A 26,337-nucleotide genomic window follows, 5' to 3' on the forward strand; every position below is an offset into this window, starting at 1 on the left:
TTTTCAGGTACCATGATCAACAGGATGTTACTAGCAACTTCCTTGGAGCCATGTGGTTGATTTCAATAACTTTTCTGTCCATTGGATATGGTGACATGGTACCTAATACATACTGTGGGAAAGGAGTCTGTTTACTCACTGGAATCATGGTGAGTGTTTCTGAATTTATTCATATGAAATTGCTTGCTGCAATTAATCCCAAAACTTGTGGTAGTCATAAAGAAATATTTATTTGCTGGCTTGTAGAGTATATATACTTACTCGCACCGTTCCCATGCTCTTTCATTCCTGGTAATGGAATGGAGGGTTTTCTTCTTTTTCAGGTAAAATGTGGCAGCTATGTAATGAAATACAGAGAAACAAATTCCACCCTGACGTAACTCACAGCTTCAAAATCTCAATAAGGTCTTTCATTAAATGTTAATGTATCATATAATCTCATTTATCTTTGGACATGTAATTTGACCAGTACTAATAATGAATCTACAGTTCTGACTTTTTTTTATTAAAATTAAGTTACTCACAAACAAGGAAACGTGATGTTGGCTAATCTCCTAAAGCATTTTGCTTGAGCATAGTTTTCTACATTATTTCTTACAAGTCTAACAACATACTATCCATAGCATTCCATTGCTTTAAGTGGATTTATGTAGTGCAATTTGCACTGTAAGAGTTTTTGTTACCATTGGTACAATCCAGCAATTTTAAGTCTATGCATATTCATTATGTATTTATTGACTGTACTTAATATCTGGTTTTAATTTCTCTGTAGTGGACTATTTCATCAGGTAAGCAGGGAGTAAAGTGGTGTATTATAACGTCTGGGAAATTTATGCATATCTACAGTAAATTAGAACTAAAAAAGCTCTGGACTCTGCCACTTTTATTTGTATCAACTGTTGTGTAAATGTCCCTGTGAATGAGAAGGGCAGAGTGAGCATCATATATACCATATATAACAGTAAGACACATACTTGTTTCTGAATTTTTGCCATTGATCATAAGTAATGTAGCTCCAATATCTATTTTCTGTTAAAACAGGTATATTGGGATTATGGCTGAAAACAAATGGTATCAAACGGTTGCCCCTCTTGAACAGCTATTTTAGTAGAATTTTAATTTATAAGAGTGTATTTTGTGTCCAGAGAGTAAAATAGATCAATGGCTTTCTGTAATGTTTAAGAATTTTTCCCAAATGCCTTTTCTTTTTTTTAAACATCTGACAGGTTTCAGGTCATTAACCTTTATTGAGAAAGACTTCCAGCACATTTTGCCAGTGGTGGCAAATGCACATATGCTTAAATACAGAGTTTGCAATGTAGCTGGAAGGTACTGGCTGAAAGCAGAGGAATGACACAGAAGGCTTTTTAAAACGTTGTTGGCTAAGCTCAAATCTGCCATCTTCTGGGGTGTTTGCCTTTGCTCTTCTTGCTGAGCTGGATTTTGATGCCAGAGAGAATAAAATGTGGTCATAAGTTCATTAGGAAAAAACGAGGACGAGCAGTACATATTGCCATGGGGAGGTACAGAATGGGGTCAGAACCCTGTTATAAAGCTTTTCTTCTTCCCAGGCACTGTTTAGAAATAAGAAGCAAGTACCTGAAGGTGCAGTTATCAGATCATTTTGTTCCCTCAAATTGTTCAGTACTTTTCGGCATTTCATTATGATAAAAACTTACAGTAACAGAAATCTAGGGCTTTCAAAGCTCTGCAGAAGTACAATGGGAATAGGAGTATTGATACTAATCATCTATGGGTTTCACACTGCTGTTAGGTTTATGCTAGTGCAAATGATAGCAGCATCTGGGTGGTTATTTTTAATAGGTGGGGGTAGGCTTATGATTTTATTATGATGAAAACAAGGTACAAATAAAATTGGAAAAACAGACTCCAGATTATTGCAAATGTTATTTTATACACCTGTGTATGAACTACACGGAAGCAGAAATAAGATATATTTGTAATTTTGCTTATGACAGCACCATTTGGATTCAGATGTAAGATTTTTTATGGCAGCTGCTTCCCTTGCTTTGGTGAAAAACGAAAGTGCTGATTAATACGTACCATTTGCACACATGGCATTGCTTTTTCACAACTGAAATAAGATTCTGTGGAAAATTAGACTTGTAAGATGTATGGATGATACTCATCTTCATGTCTTTGATTGTTTTTTTATGATTAAAAATTCGGCAGCTGCTTTGGAAGCACGAAGGCTCCAATCAGAACCTCATGGTAATGAGTTTGGGATAAATACCTCCAGAGACAGAAAGCATTCTTAACCAAAAAAACGAGCCAGGTAGCTAGTGTGTGATGATAGGTAAAACAATACTGAAAGCCTGACCCCTATGCAAAAAGGATATGGACAGGCTGGAAGGGGCCCAGAGAAGGGCCACCAAGATGATCAAAGGACTGGGAAGGCTGCCGTACGAGGATAGGCTGGGAGAGCTGGGTTTGTTCCGCCTTGAGAAAAGGAGGCTCAGAGGGGATCTCATCACCGTGTACCAGTACTTAAGGGGTATCTACAAAGAAGATGGAGACTCCCTTTTTACACAGAGTCCCATGGAGAGGACAAAGGGAATGGACACAAGTTGCTCTTGGGGAGATCCCGATTGGACACCAGAGGGAAATTTTTCACAGTGAGAACAGTCACCATTGGAATAATCTCCCCAGGGAAGTGGTTGACTCGGCCACGTTGGACACCTTTAAGAGTCGTCTGGACAGGATGCTGGGCCATCTTGTCTAGGCTGTGCTCTTCCTAGAAAGGTTGGACTAGATGATCCCTGAGGTCCCTTCCAACCTGTGATTCTGTGATTCTGTAAATATATTTTTAAGGACATCCACAATATGGCTTTGGCAAACCTCACCTTTGAGAAAAAAAATTATGGAGCAATGGGAGAAAGGCAGATGTTGAAATTAGTCTTAATTTCTTTTTTTTTTTAATAAAGGATCTGAAAGATATGAGCTATGAAACAGTGAACGTAATAATGAACCATCTTCCAGCCTAACCTGCAATACCAAAAAGCTTATAGGTTTTGAATATAATTCTTTAAAAACAGCTATTCTTCTGAAACTTGTAACTAATTAATGTTTGCCGTGGAAAAGATCCTAAAAGAACAGACTTACTGATTTTTATTTCAGTAGGAGTGTTTGATGGTCTAATTAAAAGATATGCCAGGATAATTGTTGAATGAATGTAACCAAATCAAACTGTGCATGTGATTTTAAGAGGGAAAATATAATTCCCTAGCATCTGAAATAGCAAATATGTTGTTGGATTAGTGTGACCAATACCAAATACCACTGAGTTTTTGCTTTTGGATAAGGTGCCTGTTAAAAAGAGTGGAAGGGAGAATAAATATACATAGCTGTGAATACCACAGTACACAGACCACTGAAGAGTTAATACTGGCTTTGCAAAACTGGTGGCCCATCGAGGGCTCCTTCAGTGTCTTGACCCCAGTGACGGGAGAGCCCAGGTGCCTTGGCTGTCCTCCCACTTCTGCCTCAGGGATTTCTTTCTTTGCAATGGAAATTGGACTGCTCAAGCTGAACCCTGCAGTGTGCTCCAGCCTGGGAAGTAGACTTTATGCAGGCTGCTGATGGCACCATGTTGTGCTGGCTATTGAAACTGCAGCTACTGCTATTTTGAGGCACTGTTTCAAGTGACATCTTTTAAATTCTGCAGATGCACACTGCTGGAAAATAGGAAAATCTTTACACTTATTCAGATTATACTAGAAGGAAAAAACCCTTGAGAATCATTAAGAGTAAGCCAGCAAAGAAGTCTGATTAATATATTAGAAAAATTAAAAAGAAAAAAAACCTCAAAACAGAAACCTGTGAACAAAGAAGGCAAATACTGAAAAAATACATATTGTCATATTGAACTTTTTGATCTTGCAAAACACTTAAATATGTGAAACTTTAATGAAAATGCTGACACAGCACAGTGCAGAGTTGGTGGCATGGGTTAATGCAGACATGCATTACAGACAGGCAAGTAAAACTGCACTGAGTACTTCAACTCGATTGCCTACCAGTGTTTTCCAATGAGATTTGACTAGGTAGCAGTAGTAGACTATGGGCCAGGTGGACTACAAATGAGATGGCAAATGCATCCTCTGCCCTCTGTATATATTAAGTACGTCTGCAAGAGTGTGATGGATGGATGGATAGAAATATGAGTGCTGTCACTGTTATCAGGACATGGTATAGAGGAGGTGGGGAGGCCTATAGCATCTTCACTGTGCCATGCAGCTCATGAGGAGTTTTGTCTGCCCACTGAAGGTGCCACCATCATGGTTGTCTCTGCACACCCAAGCAGATCTCTCAGATGGTGGTCAGCAGGCTGAGCTCAGACTCAGGTGGAGCACTTTGTGCTGGTTCTAAGTGGAACTGCTTATATACGCAGTGCTTTCACCTCCTTAATGGCTTTTTTGAGTTAGGGCCTTAGAGTGGTTTGCCAAATTTTCCTTGCTTTATGAGGAGTATAATCAAGTTAGCAAAAATTTAAAGGGAAGTAGGAATCAGTAGAAGTAAAAGGAGGGGACAAGTGTGAGAAGATATGGGAAGATGCATAATTATTGACTATGAGATGGATAATTTTAACAGATCTTTATACGCTTTTGCACCTGCACTAGATAAAATAATGGCAATCCATACTTCTGACTCTAAATGCAAGGATCTCTTGCAAGGCTTAAAGACGATTCTTTTCCTTTTACATCCAGCATTAAGTAGTGAGCTAGTACATTTATTGTATGATGCAGAATCTTCCTGCAGAGCCAACAACCAACAGTTAGAAACAGATATGCAGAACTAGTAGGCCAAACCTATGTTGCTACAATAAAAGAGATGAGTTGCAATTGTCCTGTCACAGGATGCAGAAGGGTTGTTGGCTATTGCTTGGATGAAGATTGCTTTAAATGAAATAGCTGTTATTTCAGAGTGTCTGGCTCCCTAATGCTGAAAGTGAAGCTTAAATGCTTCTGTTACTGAAATGAACTTCAAAGAAATTGTTAAGCCTGTGAAAGAACCAAATAAATTAGGAAAGATTTCTTAAATCTACATCATAAAGGTGGACAAGTTTAGGTGTTTCTTTTGGAAATTTTCAAAGTAGCATCTTTTAACTACAGGATTTGAACACCTTTCATGCGGATGAAGAACTCTTATTGTAGTTGCAATGCAATGAATGTGTACAATACTAGTTTTTATTAGTATTAAGTAGTGAATAAAAAATTAATCAGATCTGATTTTGAAGCTTCTCATGCTACAGATTTTAATGTACTTGTGGAAGTCTGCATTTAGTTCAGAAAATTCACAATTCCTTTTCTGTGCATCATGAAAAAGTGACAAGGATGAAGTGTTTCTGAGAACAGGGGACTCTTCATCTAAGGTTATATTGTGGTGTTTCTGCATTCAGTTTTATCTCAGCCCCGGCTGGATCGTACCAATAAATACAGAGAAGTATCAACAAGAGGAACATGGCATATAGAGTGTCAAAGTTTTTAACCATATATTTTTTTGTTGGTAGCAAAATCTGAGTAGCAAAATCTGAAGTGTAATAACTTTGAAATTTAACAGTTACTAGATTGTAAGAAAAACAGGGAAAAAAAAAAAGTAGATTCTAACTGCATAGTTACCATTGGCTGCAGATCTTCTGGGATGATTCCTGAAAAAGAGAAAAAGAAGTTAAGCGTGTAATTAAAAAGTTAACTATTAAAAGTTGGGCTGCTCAGAAATTCTTCAACTCCTCTATTATTGTTGTTCTAGCACACCAGGTTGCCAAAATGGAAACTTCTGTAAGGAACAAACAGAGCTTGGGATTATTTTATTGCTATAGCATGTTGGGATGAAATTCCTAACTGAAGAAAAATAAATTACCAAATTCTAGTTGAGAAGCTCCAGAGAGTGATCCCCAAAGCAGTGGTTGCTAGGCCAGTAATCTGAAATGTGGGAGGACAGCAGAGGCTCTGTCTCCATTTGAGTAAGCAAAATCTCCTGGAAGGTGTAACCCTCTTTTAGAATTAGAAAAATTAAGGAAAACACCTCCCTCGGAAGGTCTTCAATTCATAGCAGTAGAGCAGGGAAGTTTTTGAAGTGTTGGAGGACGGAGGAACTTAGGTCTAGCTAGGAGTAACAGATATATTTCAGCAAGTTCAAAGGCAGCCAGTTACTGGCTGGAATGAACAGCAATTGTTCCATGATACCTCTGTTTACATAGATGTGACTGGAGCTGATGACTGTTACAGCAAAACTTCTACTTTGTTTTGAAAAAATGTAATTTGTTTTGGTTTCATCAGCAATAACTTCAGATTTAATACAGCAATTTTAATACATTTTTACAGGTATTCTCATGAAACTTTTTTATTTACACCACACGTGTTGGACAAGAACATTATCAGTAGCCGTCATTCTGAATTATTAAGCTAATGTTCCCATCAGCATTTTAGGCTGTTGAGCCTGCTTGCTTAGTGAAGTCAGATTTCACCTCCTTGATAAGCAAAAAGGGTTTTTGCGCATCAGCAGAAACTGTCTTGATCTCCGGAGAGTTTTTAGCTGTTATGACTGTTGAAGGTTTCCCAGGAGCGCAGCCAACAGGGTGCATTCAATTCTTGGGATTCTCTGAGTTAATACTACTGTCATTTATAGAAGACACTAGAACACTGTTATATAGACCAGTACTATCCCCTGTAGAAGAGAGACTGTGTTCATTTTATAAATCATCATTTTCAGTGCTGTCTCAGAAGCCTTTTCTAGTACCCAGCTTCCATTACTCAAGAAGAGTTTACTTCACCCCCACGACCACTACCTGTTACTGTGTCTGACAGTATTGAATCAATTTCATATTTGTGTATGACATTTAATGCTCTTCATAATTTTTATTTTTGCAACATTGCTAAAAACCTTACAGACTAATTAGAAATAAAAGTATCTGCTCATCTGCTTTTGTACAGACTAAAAGTTTAAATGTTGCCATAAAATTCTAGCAGTGTAGTGCAGTGCAAACTCCACCGAAGAAATTAGAAGCCAGGCAAATACTGAATATATGAAAGAATAAATAATACAAAACTATTTTAGGTCACCTTGGCTGAGATGACATAGTTGTTGTCCTATTACTCATCCTATTCTGTTTCAGTGTTGCAGGGTTACAGGTTTGTCCCAGTAAACAATGACAAATGCAAAAACACATTTATACAACACCATTTCCTTAGCCTCTGTCTGTCTTGTGGATGGATTCTTCCCTCACCTTTTGCATTGCTTGCATTGGAGAGGTTTTTTTTTTACTTCAAGCAAGATTTTTTTTTATCCCCCTTCCCTGGTGGTCCTGTAAGTCCAAATTCTAGAGAGCCAAATGAAGAGAGTACCTGTTTAAATTCTTACAGGGTTTTCATTTTATGCAGAGCAGCAGGAGGAATGTTGTGCCTTTTCTGGTGCAGAGCTAAATTTCCCACCAGAACCATATGTCTGCAAAGCGGACCTTCTCTCTCCCTCAGTGGATCCCAAGGGAAATGAGCAAGAAATGTGGCAACTGCCTTCTTTCAGCTACAGGCAAGTATAGCAGGACATTTCTGTGACAACTTCAGCACTAAAGACTGCACTTCGCTTCCAGTCCAGTAAACGAAAGCTGCCAGGAGTCTTTCAGCTGAGACATCGAAACACAGTGTTGCTTCCTGTCTCACCAATAGCACCCTCCAGGCATATGTATGACCTCCAGGCAGTTTCAGAAATGGCTCAATTCATTTTGTTTTGTAAAGGTATTTTGGAACCTTGCCAAAGAAAGAACCAAGTGGAAATGCCAGGGGCTTTACTTAGAGGAGTACAGGTTTTCTCTGCTGACCAAATGCTGTTTTCAGTGTGACTTATCAGGCAGTTACAACCATTCTTTGCCTTAAGTAACCCTTTAGTTGAAGAGCTGCAAGCACCTCTCTTCAGTTATCACTAAAACTGAGCCCTTACCAGAATGTTAGATGTAAATGCTAGACTTCATTGAAGCCTAAACCCTGCATTTTTGCAATCACTGTGTGTTGCACCAATGTGAACCCTCAGTCTTAGCACTTGTGAGCAGTGGGAAAGGCATGGTCTTGATCCAAACTTCATAGAGAAGGGACTAGATGGACATAAGGCAGAGTAACATAGTAAAAATGACAGGCAAAGAAAATAACTATTCCAGCCATCTCCGATATGGCTAAGAAAGACATAATTTGCTTTATTAAAGCAGATGAAAGGAAGCTTGCAATAAGTCAGAACTGAGTGCCCAGAGGAGATGCTGTGTGGACAGATAGGGAAAGTTGCAGTTTATGATGCCTAAGGGTAAGGTGAAAGATAACACCAAGTAATAGCTATTTTGTTCTGATGGGTGTGCTTAAGCATTTTGTTCAGTTGCTAAATTTAAAGTAAAACTTAAAATACAATGACTTTCACATTTCTTTTCTGTTTCCAAATAGAATAGACTTTATGTCAAAAAGCCAATGCCTGTTGACATATTTTTTCCCTCAGCTTAGTCCATTCTTCCATTCATTTTTCTAAGGAACATCAGTCATCATTTAGGCTTGTGTAACTGAGGAAATAATTAGCCTACTAGTATTTAACAAGCATGTAAGTGTATGTGTGAGTCAAATATGCATATACACTTATTTCTATCAGGGCAACTTACTTTGGATTCTAGGCATCAAAAAGTGTACCGAAGGAGGGCTTTCATGGACTATTGCTTACCCACATGAGCATTTGAACGTAAGGCATCATTCTTTGTCCTGAACAGGAGCAGCATGTTTAGAATTAAAGAGATTAAGAATGTCCTGAAGTTGTTTGCAGATACCTCAAAATGTTTTCATACAGGACAGCAGCTAAACAGATTGACAGTCAAGGCGAGTTCTGTCCAGTGTAAATGGCTGTAAACCTTCTGCTTCAAAATTGTACTGCTCACAAACACAAGTTTTACATCTCCATCAGAGATCTGATGCCACTGTGCAGTCCAGTGTTTGTTGCTTTGCCTGTCTGAAAGCCTGAGGATGTGTCATATGTTTGTTTTCAGACTTCTTGCTTTCATTGAAGGCTAATATGTACCGTTTCATATCAAGTAAGAAATATTGTGCATCAGGATGAGATTCATGTGCTTCATCTTCAGATCCTTGCAAATAGAAGATAGACATTGCAGAGCTCATCAGCAGAGTCCTGGTCTTCTTGTTTCAGAGAAGCCCATTTTTAAATATACAATCTATAAGGGCTTCTCCTGGTTTAGTGGATAAGTTTGTTCAGCCTGCACATGGTTTCTGGAAAACAGAAAAATTCAAGTAGATCAGCTTTTAAAACTGGTGGTTGCTAGCAAACCCTTGATCATAAAGTACTTGGAAGAAATCAAAATAATGGATGGTTAATTCTGTTATTATCCATTTCTATTAAATGGGGTAAATGAGCAACATTCTCAAACTTTAACTTTGGTTTGCCCAAGTTGATTACACTGCATGTGTTGTAATAATATGTGTCCAGATTTTTTAACAGCTATGTCTAAATTCTCAACACATCTTGTAACTGTTTAATGCTTCATTTCGTGTGAACACATACAAAACTTTACTGCATAGAAAAAGAATTCTGCAGTTTTGAGAAACTGTGAAAGCTGAATTGTCTGGTTATCAAATTTGCCTGAAATCACTGAAAATCTGAATAATCAACATTAATTAATTAAATATTGGCCATTTTTTCACTTTTTTGTGAAATAGTGTTAAGTCAGACTTTTTAGTTCTGATGTATGTAGTTATGAAGTTTTACTAGCTAGCACAAACTGATGCTTTTTAATTCTTTGAAATCTGACGCTTGCTTTCTCATGTTTTACCTTAGCCACATCTTGAATGGACTGTTCAATGGGGTAGAAGCTGGTAGTTTTCAGATATACATATATATCTCTAGCTAAAACTGCAGTGGACTGATGTGGGAATGTTATGAATATTCATTCTTTCATTCTCTTTTTCATCAAATTTTGACATAATGGGAGTCCTAAATGCCCTTAAAATCACGATGCTTACCAAGCCAAAATACACTACAATAACTCTGCAATCCGAGAGGCGGACAGGGGCTGGCTGAGGAGTGCAAATTCCAAGTAGAATTGATTACTGCCTTGATACTTGAAAATATATATATTCCTGCCTTTTTCATTTCCTTTGTGTGATATATAATTCCCCTGAAAGTTAAGCAAGAGCTTGAAGCAGTGTTTAGTTTATTGTTTACTTTGAAACAGTATAAAAAGAATGTTGTTGGAAATTATAAAATGCAGTAATAAAATATAACACTTTTTATATTGTGCTTTTACTTAGTGTAAGTAATTTTAATAAAAAGGTAGCCGCTGCATTATGTAGTATTGATACAAAGAAAACCCTGAGCATATGAGTATGAATTCATTGAATTCATGTAGCTGATTTTTTGTGTGAATCAGGGTATTCAAAAACATAGCAAGTATGATGCCTACAAAGTGAACATTTTAAAGTAACTGTATTGCCTCTCTCATTTCTGCAATTCGGAATAATTCTTACTTTATTAGTATTTTTATTGATGTTAAGGTCTTTAGGGAAGCAATATAGTAGTGCAGAGCACCGTAACATGAAACATTAATTAGTGTCGTGTACTTTAAGTGGGATTTCAGTCTTATTTCTGTAAGCTGTTAGTAATTTAAAGAATGAGTGTAATTTGTTTTACTTCAAGGTGCTGCGAAACAAACTTGCAGATAACACAATACTTCCCTCTTTTGCAGAAATGCTAAAAGATCTCATTTTGATATCCTGATACCCCATCATATCCCAGAGAGCCAAGAGGGGTAACCTGAACGTAGAATACTTCGCCACTGCAGTAACCTGTCCTGGAGATAAGGAAGATACTGGTGCATATACACCACAGAGGTGGTTGTCGTAGCTCACCAGTGATAATATTCTGCTGCTGCAGGCAGCATCTTTCACATGAGATATAAAGCTACTGTTTTTAACAGCATACAGCCCTTATAAAAAGCATGAGAGTTAATCGCAAAGGCTAGAATGATTTAAACTCAAACCAAATTCATTTTGTCTGTCACCATTCCTCTAGCCTTTTTGGGGCAGGCTGGGAATGGGGATCTAATATTTCTCTCCCCTTGTAACTTGGCATCAATAGCTGTTCTGTGCCACTTTGCCAGTGGTGTTAATAAACAATCTCATTCCATTTTAGCATTCTTGCTGTAAGAAGGCAGAACTCATGTCATTAAATCAACATCTGGTCCCGTTATCCTGACATACTGGGCTAAAAAGTGTCTGCTTTTCTCTTCATGTTCTTACTATTCTATAGGGTTATTTATTTATTTATTTGCCTACAGAGAAGTATTCTGCATATTAGCACTTCCCTCCTGCCCTCCTTCACAGGAAGGAGACCAAAGGAGAGCTGTCTGTTTTCCAGGGAGGTAAGGCATATGATAGAGCATCACCTTCCTAGTCCTCTTTTCAGGAGGCTCAGTGCATTTCTGAAGGCCTCAACCTTCACCTTAAGTGCATTGGCTGTCATCTTCCTTTTTAACTCTTACTGGGATCTGGGGAAGCAAAGGAACTTATAGCCCCATTTTGACTCATCTCATGGAGAGAGCAAAACTTCAGGTAAATTTCTATTAACTTCTATTGACACAGGGTTGGAGAGCAGAGGGAGAAGGAATAGCAAAGCTAGAAATATTAGTACTGAGGACAGGAGAGAGACAGGAAATGTAGCAAAATTACAAGGGACTCACTCAAGGGACTGTTGGGGATAGAAGCTTTGATAGTTGAGAACTAATTGCAGAGAATTAGGTGTTTGTGAGGGAGCAGATGGATTTCTTGGAACAATCTACCAGGGAACGGAGAATTAATTAATTAATTGGAGACTTTCATAAAATTCATTGGATAAGTAAGTAGAGGCAGCAGATTAATTTTTTTGAGGACACTATGCCAATAAGGGTTACCAATGAGTTAATTTAATTTGTAGTCCCTGTGTTTTTATTAATGGAATTTGTGTTTTGGAAGCTAGATTCAGAGATTTCTTCTGGATTTTCTGGAGAGCATAAGGCAGTTACAGAGGAGGGGAGTGGAGAGAGAGTAAATTAATAGGAGAAATACAGAGAGTGGAAGAAAGCTCTGCAAAGAAGATTGTGGTAAGCTTCAGTGTGCTTTATACTGGAGAGTAACTGACACAGGTGCAATAACAACTAGGTTGAGGTGAACCTGCAAGTTAAACACAGCATTGTATATTTAATGTGATTTTGTACCTTTTTAAAAAGAACCTGCGAAGATAAACAAAACAGAACAAAACAAAACAAAAACAAGGCAGAAGAATTTATTAAAGTAAAGGATACTTCCAGATATGTCTTATTACCTGGATCATTTTAGCCTTCTTTCCTTTCCACCCCCCCCAAGAAAACATCTGAATTTGTGGTGCTGGTAGAGGCACTGTCATTTCAAAGGAACAGGCACCTACTGGCTTTGTCCTGTTGTGAACACGCGTGTCCATACATATACATGCATATGCATACATATACAAAGCACAAATAAGAAAACTGATATTTGCTCCATCCAAGCTTTGAATAAATGGTCTTGTATATGTGTGCTATTTTAAACAGTGATAAGCATAAATACTATAGGAAAAGATTTTTGTACGACTCACAGAACAACAGAGAAGTATACTAAAGTGATTAAATACTAAATTTATGATTATTTTTAGGCCCTACAGAAAATGCTAAGAAACTTTTTTTTTTGTATGCAAAATACTAATCTAATCTTATTTCTTCTTTAGCAATTGGTGTAACCTTGAGGCAATTGTTAAGAACAAGGTATTCTGCATTTATTTACTAATATTCTGGGTTTTAAAAGTTTTTTTCATCACCCTCTTTGTTTCTGCACTATAAATGGGATGTGTTCAAATCTTCAACCCCTGCAGAAAAAAAAAAGCAGAACTTTTAAATGATGCTGCTCACTAATTATTTTGATGCCATGACAGTTTACCAGCCTGTAATTACTGACTTTTCCGATTACTCTGAGCTGAAATAGCTGTAGCGTGTTCACTAGACTTACCAGGGGTGAATCACCTGATGCCTGCCATACTTCTACTGCAAAGGAGAAACTTCCACTAAAACTCTGCAAAATGCAGTAGTAACATCTTGGGGGTTTGTTTTATTGTTTTCAGGGTGCTGGGTGCACTGCCCTGGTGGTAGCTGTGGTGGCAAGGAAGTTAGAACTTACCAAAGCTGAAAAACATGTGCATAATTTCATGATGGACACCCAGCTAACTAAAAGAGTAAGTCACACTTTATATTCACAACTGAAAAGGAAACGTGTGTTAATTTATTTCTGCATTTGTTTTAAATAGTCTTCTGCTCCGTTCGCTTACTGAACTTTTGCACAGGTGTGATTTTGCAAGGAGGAGGAATCGAATGCCATGAGCCTTTCTCTGAATTGAGGGCAACTGCAAGTTGTCATCAGATTTTGAGGATTTGAGTATTCTTCTATAGAGGGTCCTTGCAGCTGGAAGATGACTGGTATAACCAACAGTTAAATGCTGTGAAACTAAAGATTATTGTATTAAACTAAAAAACTTTCATGCGGCATATGAGAAGACTATAAAAATTTTGTACATAAAACAGGTGAAATGACTGATCCACACAAGAATTTCAAGCTATGAAGGACGTTCTTAAGAAAAAGACGTATTCACAGTTTGTGAGTCAGACAGTCTTTCCAATTGCTTTGTGTACTCAACACAGGGTTCACTTAGTGGCACACAGTACTAAAGTGCCTTGAAAGATATTTGTAGATAATAATGTTTTTAGAAGTGGTTATTTAAAAGAAATCTCTAGAAATGATTAGAATTCATAAAAAATATTTTAAAATTTTCCTTATGAAATATAACTTAAATTAGAATAACATCTTGGAAAATGAAAGAATGCAGTAAACAAGGCGGTAGAAATCCTTTCTTGAAATAAAACAGGTTAGTGTTGAGGGAACAAGAAAATGAGCAGGAGCTACACAGTCCTCTCAACTTGTTTAATCTTCATTCTTGAGAAGAGCCAAAACGGAGAGGAAGGTCCTTACACTCACAACAGGAACTCAGCAGAGGTTGTCCTTACAGATGGGTGGAGAGGGATGTTGATGCATGAGCTGGAAACCATGGCTCTGCTCCGGGTGGGAAGGAGGTTGGCTGCCTCAGCACAGCTCCATGCAGCAGTGCCGGGCTGCGCTGCCACAGGTCATGTCTCTAAACGCGGTGTTTCCAGGACATGTCAGCACACTGCTTTGGTTGTGCTGCTTCCCTGTTTCTATGATGGTCACCACTAACAGCCTGTATCTTCCCTAAGCAGTCACTGTGGGGAAAGACTAAGGATGGGTGGGAAGGCAGTTACTGTATAGGTGTAAAGGGTGTCTGACTTGAGGTGTCTACCTGAACTTGTTCATTTACACCCCTGTTATAGTCACTTACAGTCTTGTTGATACTAGACCACAGACAAGAATTTGTCCCTAACACAGGCACTTTTCTAGTGTAATCCGACAGCTGAGCTCAAAATAACTCCCAGGAGGGAAAAAGGTTTTGTAAAGATTGGCTTGATTTTGAGTCTGGTGTTATTTTGTGCCTTTTAAAGTTTATGTTATTTAGCTCTCCTTCATAGAAATCTAAATAACAGTCTCATACTGTATCCAAGTGGTGCTTTGGTAGCTTCAGACCCATGAAACGCAAACTAGGAAAACAAATCTGACATGCACATCAGGTCACAAATAGGTTACGCAGATACTAGAGAGGTTTCCTCACAGCCTGAAGACAGCAGCAATACCTTGTGGAAATGTGAGGACTAAGTAAAGGTTTTAAGGAGGTCTCTAAAATGTGATTGTGCTGCCACTGATGTCAGGACCAAGGTTCTCCAACACTTCCACAGGTACCAGGTGGGGACCTCTGCTGGGAAGAACTACTGCATGGCATTCCTGCAATGCCTTTACTTAGACATTGACTTAGCTCTGATGCTGCAGTGACTAGCATGATATAAAGTTGGAGGGAGAAAAAATAAAGATGAATAGTAAGGACAGTTTTCCTTTGCAAGTAACCTAATGACAGAATTGTCATTAATCAACATTATATTGAAATTCTTTGTCTGCTGTTTTCAAGCATTCTTGAAAATTTTGGAGGACCTAAGAAGGAACTGTAGGTACTCTTACCTTTAACATTTTATGGAAAGCCTCATTTAAAAAAATAATTCAAAGCACTTATGAAGCAGAACACTGGCCACATTAATTGACAAGATATTTTTCATCTCCTCAGAGAAAGGTAAAAAAGAAACAAGAATAAAAATGGAAACAAAAAACTTATGTTCAAATAGGTCTGGAAATTTAAAGGATGTTAAATTACTAGAGAATGAAAAGGTACTAACCATAGACCAAGAAACAGAGAAATGTTGTGATCCTATTAAATATATTTTGTTAATTACCATACAGATAATGCATTATAATTTTCTCACTGTAATTTATATTGCCATAATCCCAAACGGTGCTAGCTCTTTAAAGAGGGACAAATTATTCCCCGATGCAGAGAGAGCTCGTCCCAATATCATGTTTATAAGTAAGACAGAAATTGTTCAGCAGTCCCCTTCGTCCAGTTATTGTTTTCTGCCCTCATCACTGCAGCTTCTTGAGGTACCCACTTCCCATAGTTAGGCAGAGGTTTAAGCGTGTTAGAGAAATTTATACTAGAAAAGACAAAATGTGATACAATGCTACTTTTGTCAGCCTGGTGTTTTTCTTCTATTAAACAGGTGAAAAATGCAGCGGCCAATGTACTCAGGGAAACATGGTTAATTTATAAAAACACAAAGCTGGTTAAAAAGATAGACCATGCAAAAGTAAGGAAACATCAACGCAAATTCTTGCAAGCTATTCATCAGTAAGTACAGTTTTGCTTTGGTTTTCCTCTCCAGGTTATCCTCTCTCTTAGTTTCTCTCTCCCTTATAGTCACTGTTAGTACCCATGTCCCGTCCTGCTTCGTCCCTTCTCTCTCCCCCTGCCTTCATAGAACATTGCTTTCTCTAAGGCTAAGACAAAGATAAAGTTTTACTGTATTACCTGTTTACAAAAATATAGAAGTATGCTGGGTGTGTGTGCCCAATATGGTGTAAAACAAACTTTTTTATATTTTATTAGAAGTTTCTCATGCTTCTTGAATGATCTAAGACTTCTTTTGGCTTTTGCCATTAAGACTATCCTTTGTTGTTATGTATTTGCTTACAGGTAGTAAGATGCAAACTACAATAGACAAAAAAAATTTTAAAAGTTCATTTCTAGTAGATATTTTAATAATATAAAATCAGAATTATGTAAGAGAGCCTGTGAGTATGTACATAGTGTTTAATGAAAAGAATATTCATCCAGCGTCATTGTACAGCCCAACAGCAATTAGCTGCCTCTCTCCACCATATATTCTCAGTGCGTAGAATCAAATGTTAGTGTGTCAGCTATGACCCTTGACGTCTGTTCGGGAAAATGGGAGTATATGCCAACAGTCATTGTGTGACCTCTGAGCACATCTGGCATGATTCAGATTAGTTCTTTCCCTCCACTGAAATCTTGAGAGACTGAAAACAAGTCTGAGATTTGTAACCAGTAGTAGGATTAAGCTGAATTGTGGTATAGCCAGACTATATGTATTTATCTAAAATTCATAATATATATTTGTCATAAAGCACATCAAAACCAGCAGAATTGCACAATGATTCAGTTGCTCTTCCTTGGACTACATGGGAGAAAAAAAGAGACTTTTATCCTCAGGAACCATAGATTCTTCTTGAGGAGTGGTCAGGACCCATGCCACTGTTTGTCTGATCTATTCGATGTCCACATCCAGCCTGAGGCAGCCATTTGTACAGCCTATGAAATTAGTTTTCATGCGATACTAGGGAGATGTCGATAAATTAAGTAAGTGTAATTTTGAACTGATGTTTTGATAACTTTTGAGTGTGAGTCTGTGTCTGAGCCAACCTGTGATGAGATGTGAGGGAAGCATCCATCATGAAAAGAACACCTATGTGTCATCTTGCAGGAAAGACAGGAAGGAAAGGCCAGGTTATCATATTTCCTGTTAGTAAATTTAGGCTAACAGTCATTGTTTCTCTGTTTCATAGCAATGTTTTAAAGCAATGGCTAGCTAAGCTTACAGCATGAAGTATTCTATAAACTTTGATTACTATATTATATTTAGCAAACTTGCAGGTTTAAATATTACTGTGCTATTGCAGAAATATTTGAAGGAATAAAAAGATTACAAAAGTTGAGACGTTTTTATGTGGTTATAAAAGGTATATTTTCCAACTTTGGTTATACTGCTTAGCTTAAAGGATTGGGAGGCAGAGAGGAGTGACAGGTTTTTTGGGACAGAGGGTGGCATGTCCTGTGCATCCTTTGCTGGACTTGAATCCTTGATTGCAATGGTTATTCCTTAACATTTTAACTTTTCTGATTATTTTTTTTGTGTGTGTGTATGCACACGTGTGCGCACACATGTTTTGAAAGAATCTAAAAAGCACAGCAGGCTTGATCTGCAGCTTTATATATCATTCAAGCGCAGAAGAGCTTCACAGGATGTAAAGTGATGTTCTGCACCTGCCTTAAAAATTCATTAGTCAGGTGGGGTGAAGAAGATGGCAGCTGTAATTTTTTCCTAGGTGTGCCAGCCAAACTTTGAACAGCTATGTTAATAATGCATTTTCCTCTGTCCTTTAGTGGTTCGCATCCCACTCCCAAAACTTTTGTCTTTAAGCAAACAAACAAACAAGATAATTTGTTCAATATGCTGAAGAATGTGCCATGGATTAAAACATTGCTTAGCAGTTTGCTTTCTTCCATCTGTAGCAGAGTAGATGGGTAAAAATTATTTTTTTCTGCCTTTGCATCTTTGGACTTTTCGCAAGTGACTCATGGCAGTATATGGCTCTTTTCAGTTTTCCAGATTCTTAGGTTTTTATTGATCCTCCACCGTCACCTTTCCAACCATTTCACTGGAGCGCGAAATAAAAGGAGTGAAGTTTCAGGTCCAGTTTTATACAAGAAACTAAAGCAGATAGTGATAACAGTCTCAAACTCACGGTCATAGCTCTAAAACTGCCTTCAGTAGATCTGTCTTTTTTGCTCCTTATGCACACTAAGTAAGAAGAAGGTGAAATCATCACTCTAAATGATACTATTAAAAGGCATTTTATGTATTATATGAATCAGAAGATCTACAGATGGTTGTTAATGGCAAGGTTTGAAGCTATTGCAGGTTCCTTCATCATGAATGCGAGTTAGACTCCACCTCAGGCAGTTACTGATTGAAAGTAGCAGCAACTCCCTAGGACTTCCCACCTGCTGAATCGAGCCCACTGTGCTCATTTGGTTGTTTTAGTATATTTTACAATTTGTTTTCCTTTGTTTTGTCTTTTTATTTCAACAAAAATGAAAATAGAGCTCGGAAGTAAGTTGTATAAGCTGTTCGTTTCTAAATTTGCAGAATTTACCACTGTCTGCATGCAAAAAATAAGAGTCTTTATTTGTGAATCTCAGTGGTCTGATTGCTGCCATGGAAACGCGGTCCAGATCATGATCTTTTGCTGTGATAAGTGAAGTTCATAAAATCAAGATGTTTCATATTTTCTCTTAATGAATTTAGGAACGAAAGTCTGACAGTTTTCTTTAAATCCGGCTGCTGCAGCTAAAGACTTGCCATTACGTAGAGATACATTTTTCCAATTTGTGATAGGTATTGGGTTGGTTACCATGAGGAATTATCATGTTGGTGTCCGCTGGTACTTGTATTGCTACAATAACAATGGATTTATCGGAATTTTAAAATTAAAATACTAACTGGCAAACAGATGAGTCAATGAATCTTAAGAAAAGCAGAAAACACATATTCTGCAAATTATTTGAGAGATGCTCACCAAAACACTAGGGTTATCATTCTCCAGCCAAATCATTACATGCTTACCTTTGAGTAATTACTCTGTTCTGAGACTGTAATGATATAACTCCATACCTTGAAGACTCCTCCATATTTTTTGCTTTAGAATAGCTCCAGCTCATAGCCTTTGAAAGCACCATTCACACAGTCTGCATTTATGTTGTGCTCCGAAGGAAGCCTACAGGGGAAGAAGAGCATATGACATTCCAGTAACAAGCTGCTGGAATGTCAATTTTATGTGAACAATTTATTACTACCATAACAGAGTTATTTCCATGTGTTTTAAAAGATATTTCGCTCTTCACCACTTATTTTCTCATGACAGTTAGCCTACATATGGAAGGAAATGCTTGGTAACTTCTAAAGATACGAACAGAAACGTCTTGATTTTGGAATATCTCCAAGAACTCTTTCTTTAAACTAGCTTTCTAAGTAACGCCATCACTGAGAAATAGTCAGAGTATAGGTATAGGCATTAGCAATCCACCTGCCACAGAATGCTGCCAAATTTTCATTTGACAGCTAACAAAATGGTGAGCTTGGTTAGCCCTTGACATACGAGTAGACTGCATGGTGTTGTATCACACATTGTTTATAAATCGATATGTTGTTTTTGAAAAATGCTACTTCCTGTTCAGAACAGCTGCCAGAAAAGTCATTGGAAGTCCAAGTATTTCTCTGTTGGGAAATGTTGAACAAATGATTTGTACTTCAGGGCAAAATTGCTTATTTGTGAAAATCACATCTACAAAACACTCCTCTAGCAGTTAATCTGAAAAACGTGGACTTTGTTTCAGGGAACATGTAAGAAAGGTCATGTATATATCTTTCAAAGAATGTGCGTAACTAACAATAATCATAGAAGCATTAAGTTTGGAACAGACCTCTAAAATCATCAAGTCCAACCATCAGCACAGCACCACCATGCCTCCTAAACCACGTCCCAAAGTGCCACGTCTACATGTGTTCTGAACACCCCGAGGGATGGTGACTCCACCACCTCTCTGGGCAGCCTATCCCAATGCCTGACCACTCTTTCAGTAAAGACATTTTTCCTAATATCCAATCTAATCCTCCCCTGATGCAGCTTGAGGCCATCTCCTCTTGTCCTATCACTAGTAACTTGGGAGAAGAGACCAACACAGATAGGTAGGCATCAAAGAGAAAGATATACCCTTGCTGCGGTTTTTCAATGCTGTGATTTAAATAGTACATTGAAAAGGAATATCTAATGTAAGTTTAAAATGTAGTCATCTTTACATTCACAAATTATGTAAGAAAATCAAATGTATTGGCAAGTACATTGGTTATTTAGCTGCTGGTCAGATATAAGTTCTGTTTAAAGTAATGAGAAACTCACTTATCACTGTATTTCCATCAGGTTCAAACACCTGCTAACCCAATCCATTTCCGACAGAACAGGGCTAATACCTGTATCTAGTCATGTAGGCATGGGAAGATTCTTGATTGCTACAACATTAATGACAAAAAACAGTTGTTCTATGTTTCTTCCTATATCTACTTGTCACGATACTGAGGCTTTGAGGAATGTTTTGGCTTTCTTTCATATAGTCTGGATAAATTACCTCCCTTCTGAATTCAACTTTGACCATGGCAAATGGTATTCTCAAGGACATCACATTTCCTTGCTCTTTCCTTTTTTGCGGTGTTGAAGAAGCATGCTTCTCATTGTAGCAGGCACATGACCAATTCTGACTTTACACAAACTACTCAAGACATTGTCCATGCAGTTATTTGCTCTTGTAAGTTTTGTGCATGCTTTTTAGAAATCCTAATAAGACCACATACACAAAAAAAACTGACTTAAAACTCTACTTTTTAGATTAAGAAGTGTAAAAATGGAACAAAGGAAACTGAATGATCAAGCCAACACTTTGGTGGACCTGGCAAAGGTTAGTAGGCAATTACTGTTAACATTCATCCTTTAAAAATGAAGGGTTTGCATATCAAAATGTTATGCATTATAAATGCAAATATTTTTAACAAGCTTGTTAGTTGTAGAAAATGAAAGTATGTGTGTATTTTGTGGTAACACCTACTGAATGAAATATCTTTTTTATGGCTCTGACCAAAGTTTGAATTCGCCTTTTTTTTTTTTTTTTTGACATTTGAAAAAGATTTCACAATCACAGGCTGATCCTGAGAGCTCCTGAAGTGACTGCAGTGGTCATAGTAAACGCTGAACTGTGAATGGGCCATAGTAGTGTAGTGCTGTGTAGTAAAGAGATTTCCCATCAGGTTATAGTGACTGTGCTGTGAAGGTCCATAGTACACAGGCTCTCATGCAGACTGGAATTAGACGTTCTGGTTTTCTATTCCTGTTGTCTTATTCAACAGTGACTTTGGAAAAGTAAATTTAGGTCTGCAATTGTTCAAGTTTTTATAATTAATAATAGCTGCCTACTTTGCTTCTATATCATAAGGCTTTATTAATATTTTTAAAGCCATCTGAGATGTGGTAAAAGAGGCTTTTCTGTTGCAAACTGCTTGTCTGTTGTTGCTGGGATTTTTCATTAATATAAAATAATAACTAGAGAGTTGGAGGGCTCAGCTGATAGCATTCCAGGTTTCACATTAGACCTGAGTATTTAACAGTTACTTTGATCTTAATTTGAGGCTACATTAGAGGTGTTAATGCACATTTCCTACGGGTTTCTTGTACACCTCTTCATGTATCTCAAAACCCTCCTCAATTTAAAGTGCATCAAAGCAAAGATTAAACTCTTCAGTGTTCATTCCCCTTTTGCTTTAGAGAACCATGTGACAGCTTCAGTTGCTGAAAATACATTTCAGCCTAATGCTTCTGGCAACTGATAAGGGCTTTTCAGATACTATTTAATGTAGACTATTTTGTTTTCAAGAGTTATGCTAGCGTCTTGAAACAGGGGGCAGAGAAATGAGTTATTGACACTCGTCTGATACTGAAGTGCATTACTTCAGGCAGCCAATCATTCAATTAATTTTCATTCCCTTTGGAGGGTTTATAAACGTCAACCAGTTCGTCTATTGAAGTATATCCAGTTTTGACTCTAGTTTAAGTCTAATCTGATGTTTTAGTCTATCAGATGGAGAAATTCAGTCATTATTTTTAACCAGTTCCAAGTATCTATGAAATAACACATTTCAGATTACATTTTTACAGACCACAATAGCATTTTAAAGTACACCCTATATACTTGCCGTAACCAAACACTGTGTTGTTGAGGGCAGATAGATTGGGGAACACAGAAGCAGAGAATCGTACAATTGAGTTTTTACTCCTTGTACTACATTTCAAAAACAATCCATCCAACTACTCTTAATACAGTCAGTTCAAGAAAACCTGGTCAGCTTAAGGAGAAAGCAAATGAACAATATCTGTGTTCTGCTTAGAAAAATGACAGTGTTTAAAACCAGAGCAAATACAGAAGAGCCAAGGGTGGGTCACGGCTTTGGAGCCTTTGGTCTCCTCGTGGTGTACAGAATGGACTGTTAACAAAGCTTAGCACGGTGCATTTCTAAGCACCTGAACTTCCAAAAAAGATCTTGTGTTTTGTGACCTTGACAGCTAAAGTGCTACTCAAAATATATTACATTTCTGCTCAACAAATTTAGTAGAAAGTTTATTGTGAACCTACAAGGAAAATTATTTCACAAGACTAGATATTAACATTCATACCTTTTCTTTCTTTTGTGAAGTGCAAAAGCATTTACAAACCCTTGTAGAGTTATGCTGCTTGTTACAATATTTGTAAGGTTTCTCTAAACCTTTGTTTACGTCCTTCTACTTTCAGACTCAAAACATCATGTATGACATGATTTCTGACTTAAATGAAAGAAGCGAAGATTTTGAGAAGAGAATTGTTACTCTGGAAACTAAACTGGAAACCTTAATTGGTAGCATTCAAGCTCTCCCTGGACTGATTAGCCAGACAATCAGCCAGCAACAGAGGGATTTCCTCGAGGCTCAGATACAAAATTATGATAAGAACGTTGCCTACAGTGCTGAACGATCACGATCTTTGTCAAGAAGAAGGAGATCATCCTCCACAGCACCACCAACTTCATCAGAGAGTAGCTAGAAGAGAATAAGTTAACCACAAAATAAAGACTTTTTGCCATCATATGGTCAATATTTTAGCTTTTATTGTAAAGCCCTATGGTTCTAACCAGTGTTATCTGGGTTCTGATATCAGAATCCTGGAAACCTGAACACATTTTAGGCCAAAATGAGTGAAAACTCTTCTTTTTTCCCCCCTCCTCCTCTCAGATGCACAGTGAATGCACCTATTATTGCTATATTAGATTGTTCCTCCTGTAATTTCACTAACTTTTTATTCATGCACTTCAAACAAACTTTACTACTACAGTATATAATATAATAAAAAGGTTAATTTCTGCACATAGTTGCTTGGTTACTTGGACTTAACAACTGAAAAAAACTCACAATCAAAAGGCCGAACTGTAAGCTTTTAAGAAACAAATTTGAAGCTTAATAATTATCTCTCACAGTATGAAAACTTTGCTTGCAGTGGAGGGGGAAAAAAATCAATATTCATCTAACAGTGTGCTGTATATGTATAGTCATTTTAAAAGGTCACTGGCAGCTTCGATTTCTGAAGTGATTAATTAAAAATAGTTTATCCTAGAAAATAAGTTATGAAGTATGCTATGGGTTTTTTAAATCTTCTTAGGGCTTTTGTTTAACATGCATTGTACACACACACATAGATAATATATATACATATATACGTATGTATATAAAATTATTTATGCAATGCCCATGGCAAAGATCTTTTAAACTGACTATTTCTAAAGCTACTGGCATGCACAAAGCACAGGTAAAGTCCTGTTCATTTATTCAGAGTCTCTTAGTTATGCCAGGTAAGTATGTCCAGACAGAAGCATTACTTCCAAGCTGGAAGTCCCCTATTAATGCAATTTGGGTTTTGAAAGTGTTAGGTTGCTATATTCCGTACTCCCTTTTTTTCTGTTTAATGCTTCTGGAATGAATGACTGACACACGGATTTATAGTATACACAGTTGCGTGATGGCAGCACAGTGTCTGTATACATTACAGTTGGGTGATCCCCATGTTTTATGCTATGTAGTCATGCTTAGCAAGACACGTTTAGCAATATTTCCAAAAACTGTTGTAAAAAACCTGCTGTAGACTGGAGTTACGGTAGTGGGGTATCTGTGGTACTTTACTTTCACACACAGATAATAAGGTCTCCTGCTTTCTTAAAAAACAAAAGCCACAAAGCATAGTATACACGTTTACAAAAAATTCTTGGCTGACTTCTCTTCTGGTTTTTATTCCAGAGTAGCTAAACCTGGTGAGCTTAAATGCTCAGCACATGCAACTTTTATTCACAATTCCTAATGATAAACAGGAAATTATTTGATTTTATGAAACATTTTATAGTACTTGCTATTTATGAAATATACTAGTCCTGTCCCATCCCCAGTTTACAGATGAGGGTGACACTATAGCTAAGCATATCAAGTAGGCATGGCTGACTGTTTCCAAGGAACACTATGTCTGCCTAGAAGTAACTAACATGCACGTTGAAGGAAATGCCTATTGCTCAATGAGACATTGTGACTTCTGGATGGTAGCAACAGGCAGGGAAGATAGTAGTGCAGGAAGTCAGGGCACAGCCATGCTGGACAAGACAGAAGTGCTGCTCTCTCCAGAAACAAAAATTCCCCAAGCCACTTACCTAATCTGAAAAGCAGGCACTGAAAAACAGCAGGCACTTTAGGCCTATTTAATAGAAAGGGTCTGCCTTTTTTGGGACTACAAAATGCATAACTAACAAATATGTTACATCCAGAGGCATTGCTTGTTTATGAAAAGGTCAAGATTTTCTCCAAACACTTATGTCCTTGAGAAGGATACTTAAAAAAAAAACACTTTCCAGTATTTTTTCCCCTGGATGAGTAGGACAGTTGCATGCCTTTGGACTGCCTTTTTTACAGACTGTGATATTTTGTCACTGTAGATAACAAGCAGTATACACAGTATTTTCAGTTCTACTTTTGTTTTTATGAAGTTTATTTCCAAAAGAAACTATGGATATTATAGTGCTAATACCGTACTAGCCCAGTCCTAAACTAGATGAGATTTTGAGTGGTCATGAGGCCACCTGCTTTATACTCTTGGCAGGAGTAGAAGTAGTAATTAATAATATTGGAATTTATTAGTCAAGTTTTAGAATTCCATTTTGAAGATTTTTGTTTGTCCATTCTCCCTTTTTTTGTGTGTGTTTAGAGTATTTTTCCTGTCATTGAATGTGAAATACACTTGCTGTAGCCTGAATACATTCCTTTTGGTCATGTCAACTTGAACTAGCTCTTTCATTGTGTACAACATCTTTTTTATATTTGTAAGACACGGGGTTTTTTTGTCCTCTGGATTGTACAACTGGATTTTTAAAGAACTGTAGCTCCACATTGAAAATTCCTGCCAATCTGTCAGAGTTAAGTTTGAATTAAGATCTAGCTATAAGTATTGAGCTGGTTTATTCTGATGTGAAAGAGCAACTGTCATCTTTTCACCTCTCAATTTCTTTTACACAGTAGGACTCAGGAGTCTGAATTTACTAAATTCTTGCAGCAGCTTTATGCAAGCAGAGCTGTAAGAGGTTCCAGGACTATCCCCATCAGTAGGGTTCTGTAGCAACCTGCCAAATTTTAATTTGTTTCTTGGTTTTTAAAGCAAACAACAAATTATGACACCATGGAATACTCCAGTTCCTTAATTTACTGCAAAACTCACTACAAATATTTAATCTGCATTTTTAGTACTAATGATTCTTTTCTTCTAATACCTGGTTTTGAAAAGCACTTAGGCACTACATGTGAATCCAGTTCAAGAAAAGAAAGATTTAAACTTATATTCAGGAGAGCACAAAGCAGCATGGATTTTATTTTCTTACTCCTGATACAAAACTCTTTTCAAACTTTTCCTTGTCTGAGTTTTGTAGTACCACAAATTCCATTACTGATTTTTTATTTCCAGAACTTAAGCTTCCTCACTGTGTTCAGTGTATGAGCTCATCAAAAGGAAAAAGTAGAGTTATGACAGATCTCTGAAACTGCTTACACAGTTGAACGTAGCTTTTTCTTTGAAAGATTGTTTACAAATGATCACAATAGGAAAATTCAGCTTTCAGGTGCTATTGAACTTCTCCTTTTCACTGCATTCCAGACACCAATTCTATTTATCTGTTACTTTGGAGTCTTGTTGCTAATCCCTGCATTTTTAATGACACCAAGCAGAGGTATCTTGCCTGTAAAGACTGAAATCTAAGGTCACAAATAGCCCTATTCTCCATGCTTAAAACTAAGTACATTGATTTAAATAGTATTTTTAGTTACATTT

The 26,337-nt window shown here is 37.3% G+C and overlaps 1 protein-coding gene across 1 annotated transcript in view; it reads left to right on the top strand.

Annotated features, from left to right (window-relative positions):
• Positions 1-23,070, top strand: part of KCNN2 (potassium calcium-activated channel subfamily N member 2) — a 74,504-nt gene extending 51,434 nt beyond the window's left edge. The window contains exons 4-8 of the mRNA XM_064438847.1: positions 8-149; positions 13,162-13,272; positions 15,770-15,897; positions 20,790-20,859; positions 22,741-23,070. Coding sequence (XP_064294917.1) covers positions 8-149; positions 13,162-13,272; positions 15,770-15,897; positions 20,790-20,859; positions 22,741-23,028 — 739 coding nt within the window. The 3' untranslated portion in view covers positions 23,029-23,070. The remainder of the gene's footprint in view (positions 1-7; positions 150-13,161; positions 13,273-15,769; positions 15,898-20,789; positions 20,860-22,740) is intronic.
• Positions 23,071-26,337: the final 3,267 nt, after the last annotated feature.

Source organism: Phalacrocorax carbo, chromosome Z (assembly GCF_963921805.1).
Source record: "Phalacrocorax carbo chromosome Z, bPhaCar2.1, whole genome shotgun sequence".
Lineage (NCBI taxonomy): Eukaryota > Metazoa > Chordata > Aves > Suliformes > Phalacrocoracidae > Phalacrocorax > Phalacrocorax carbo.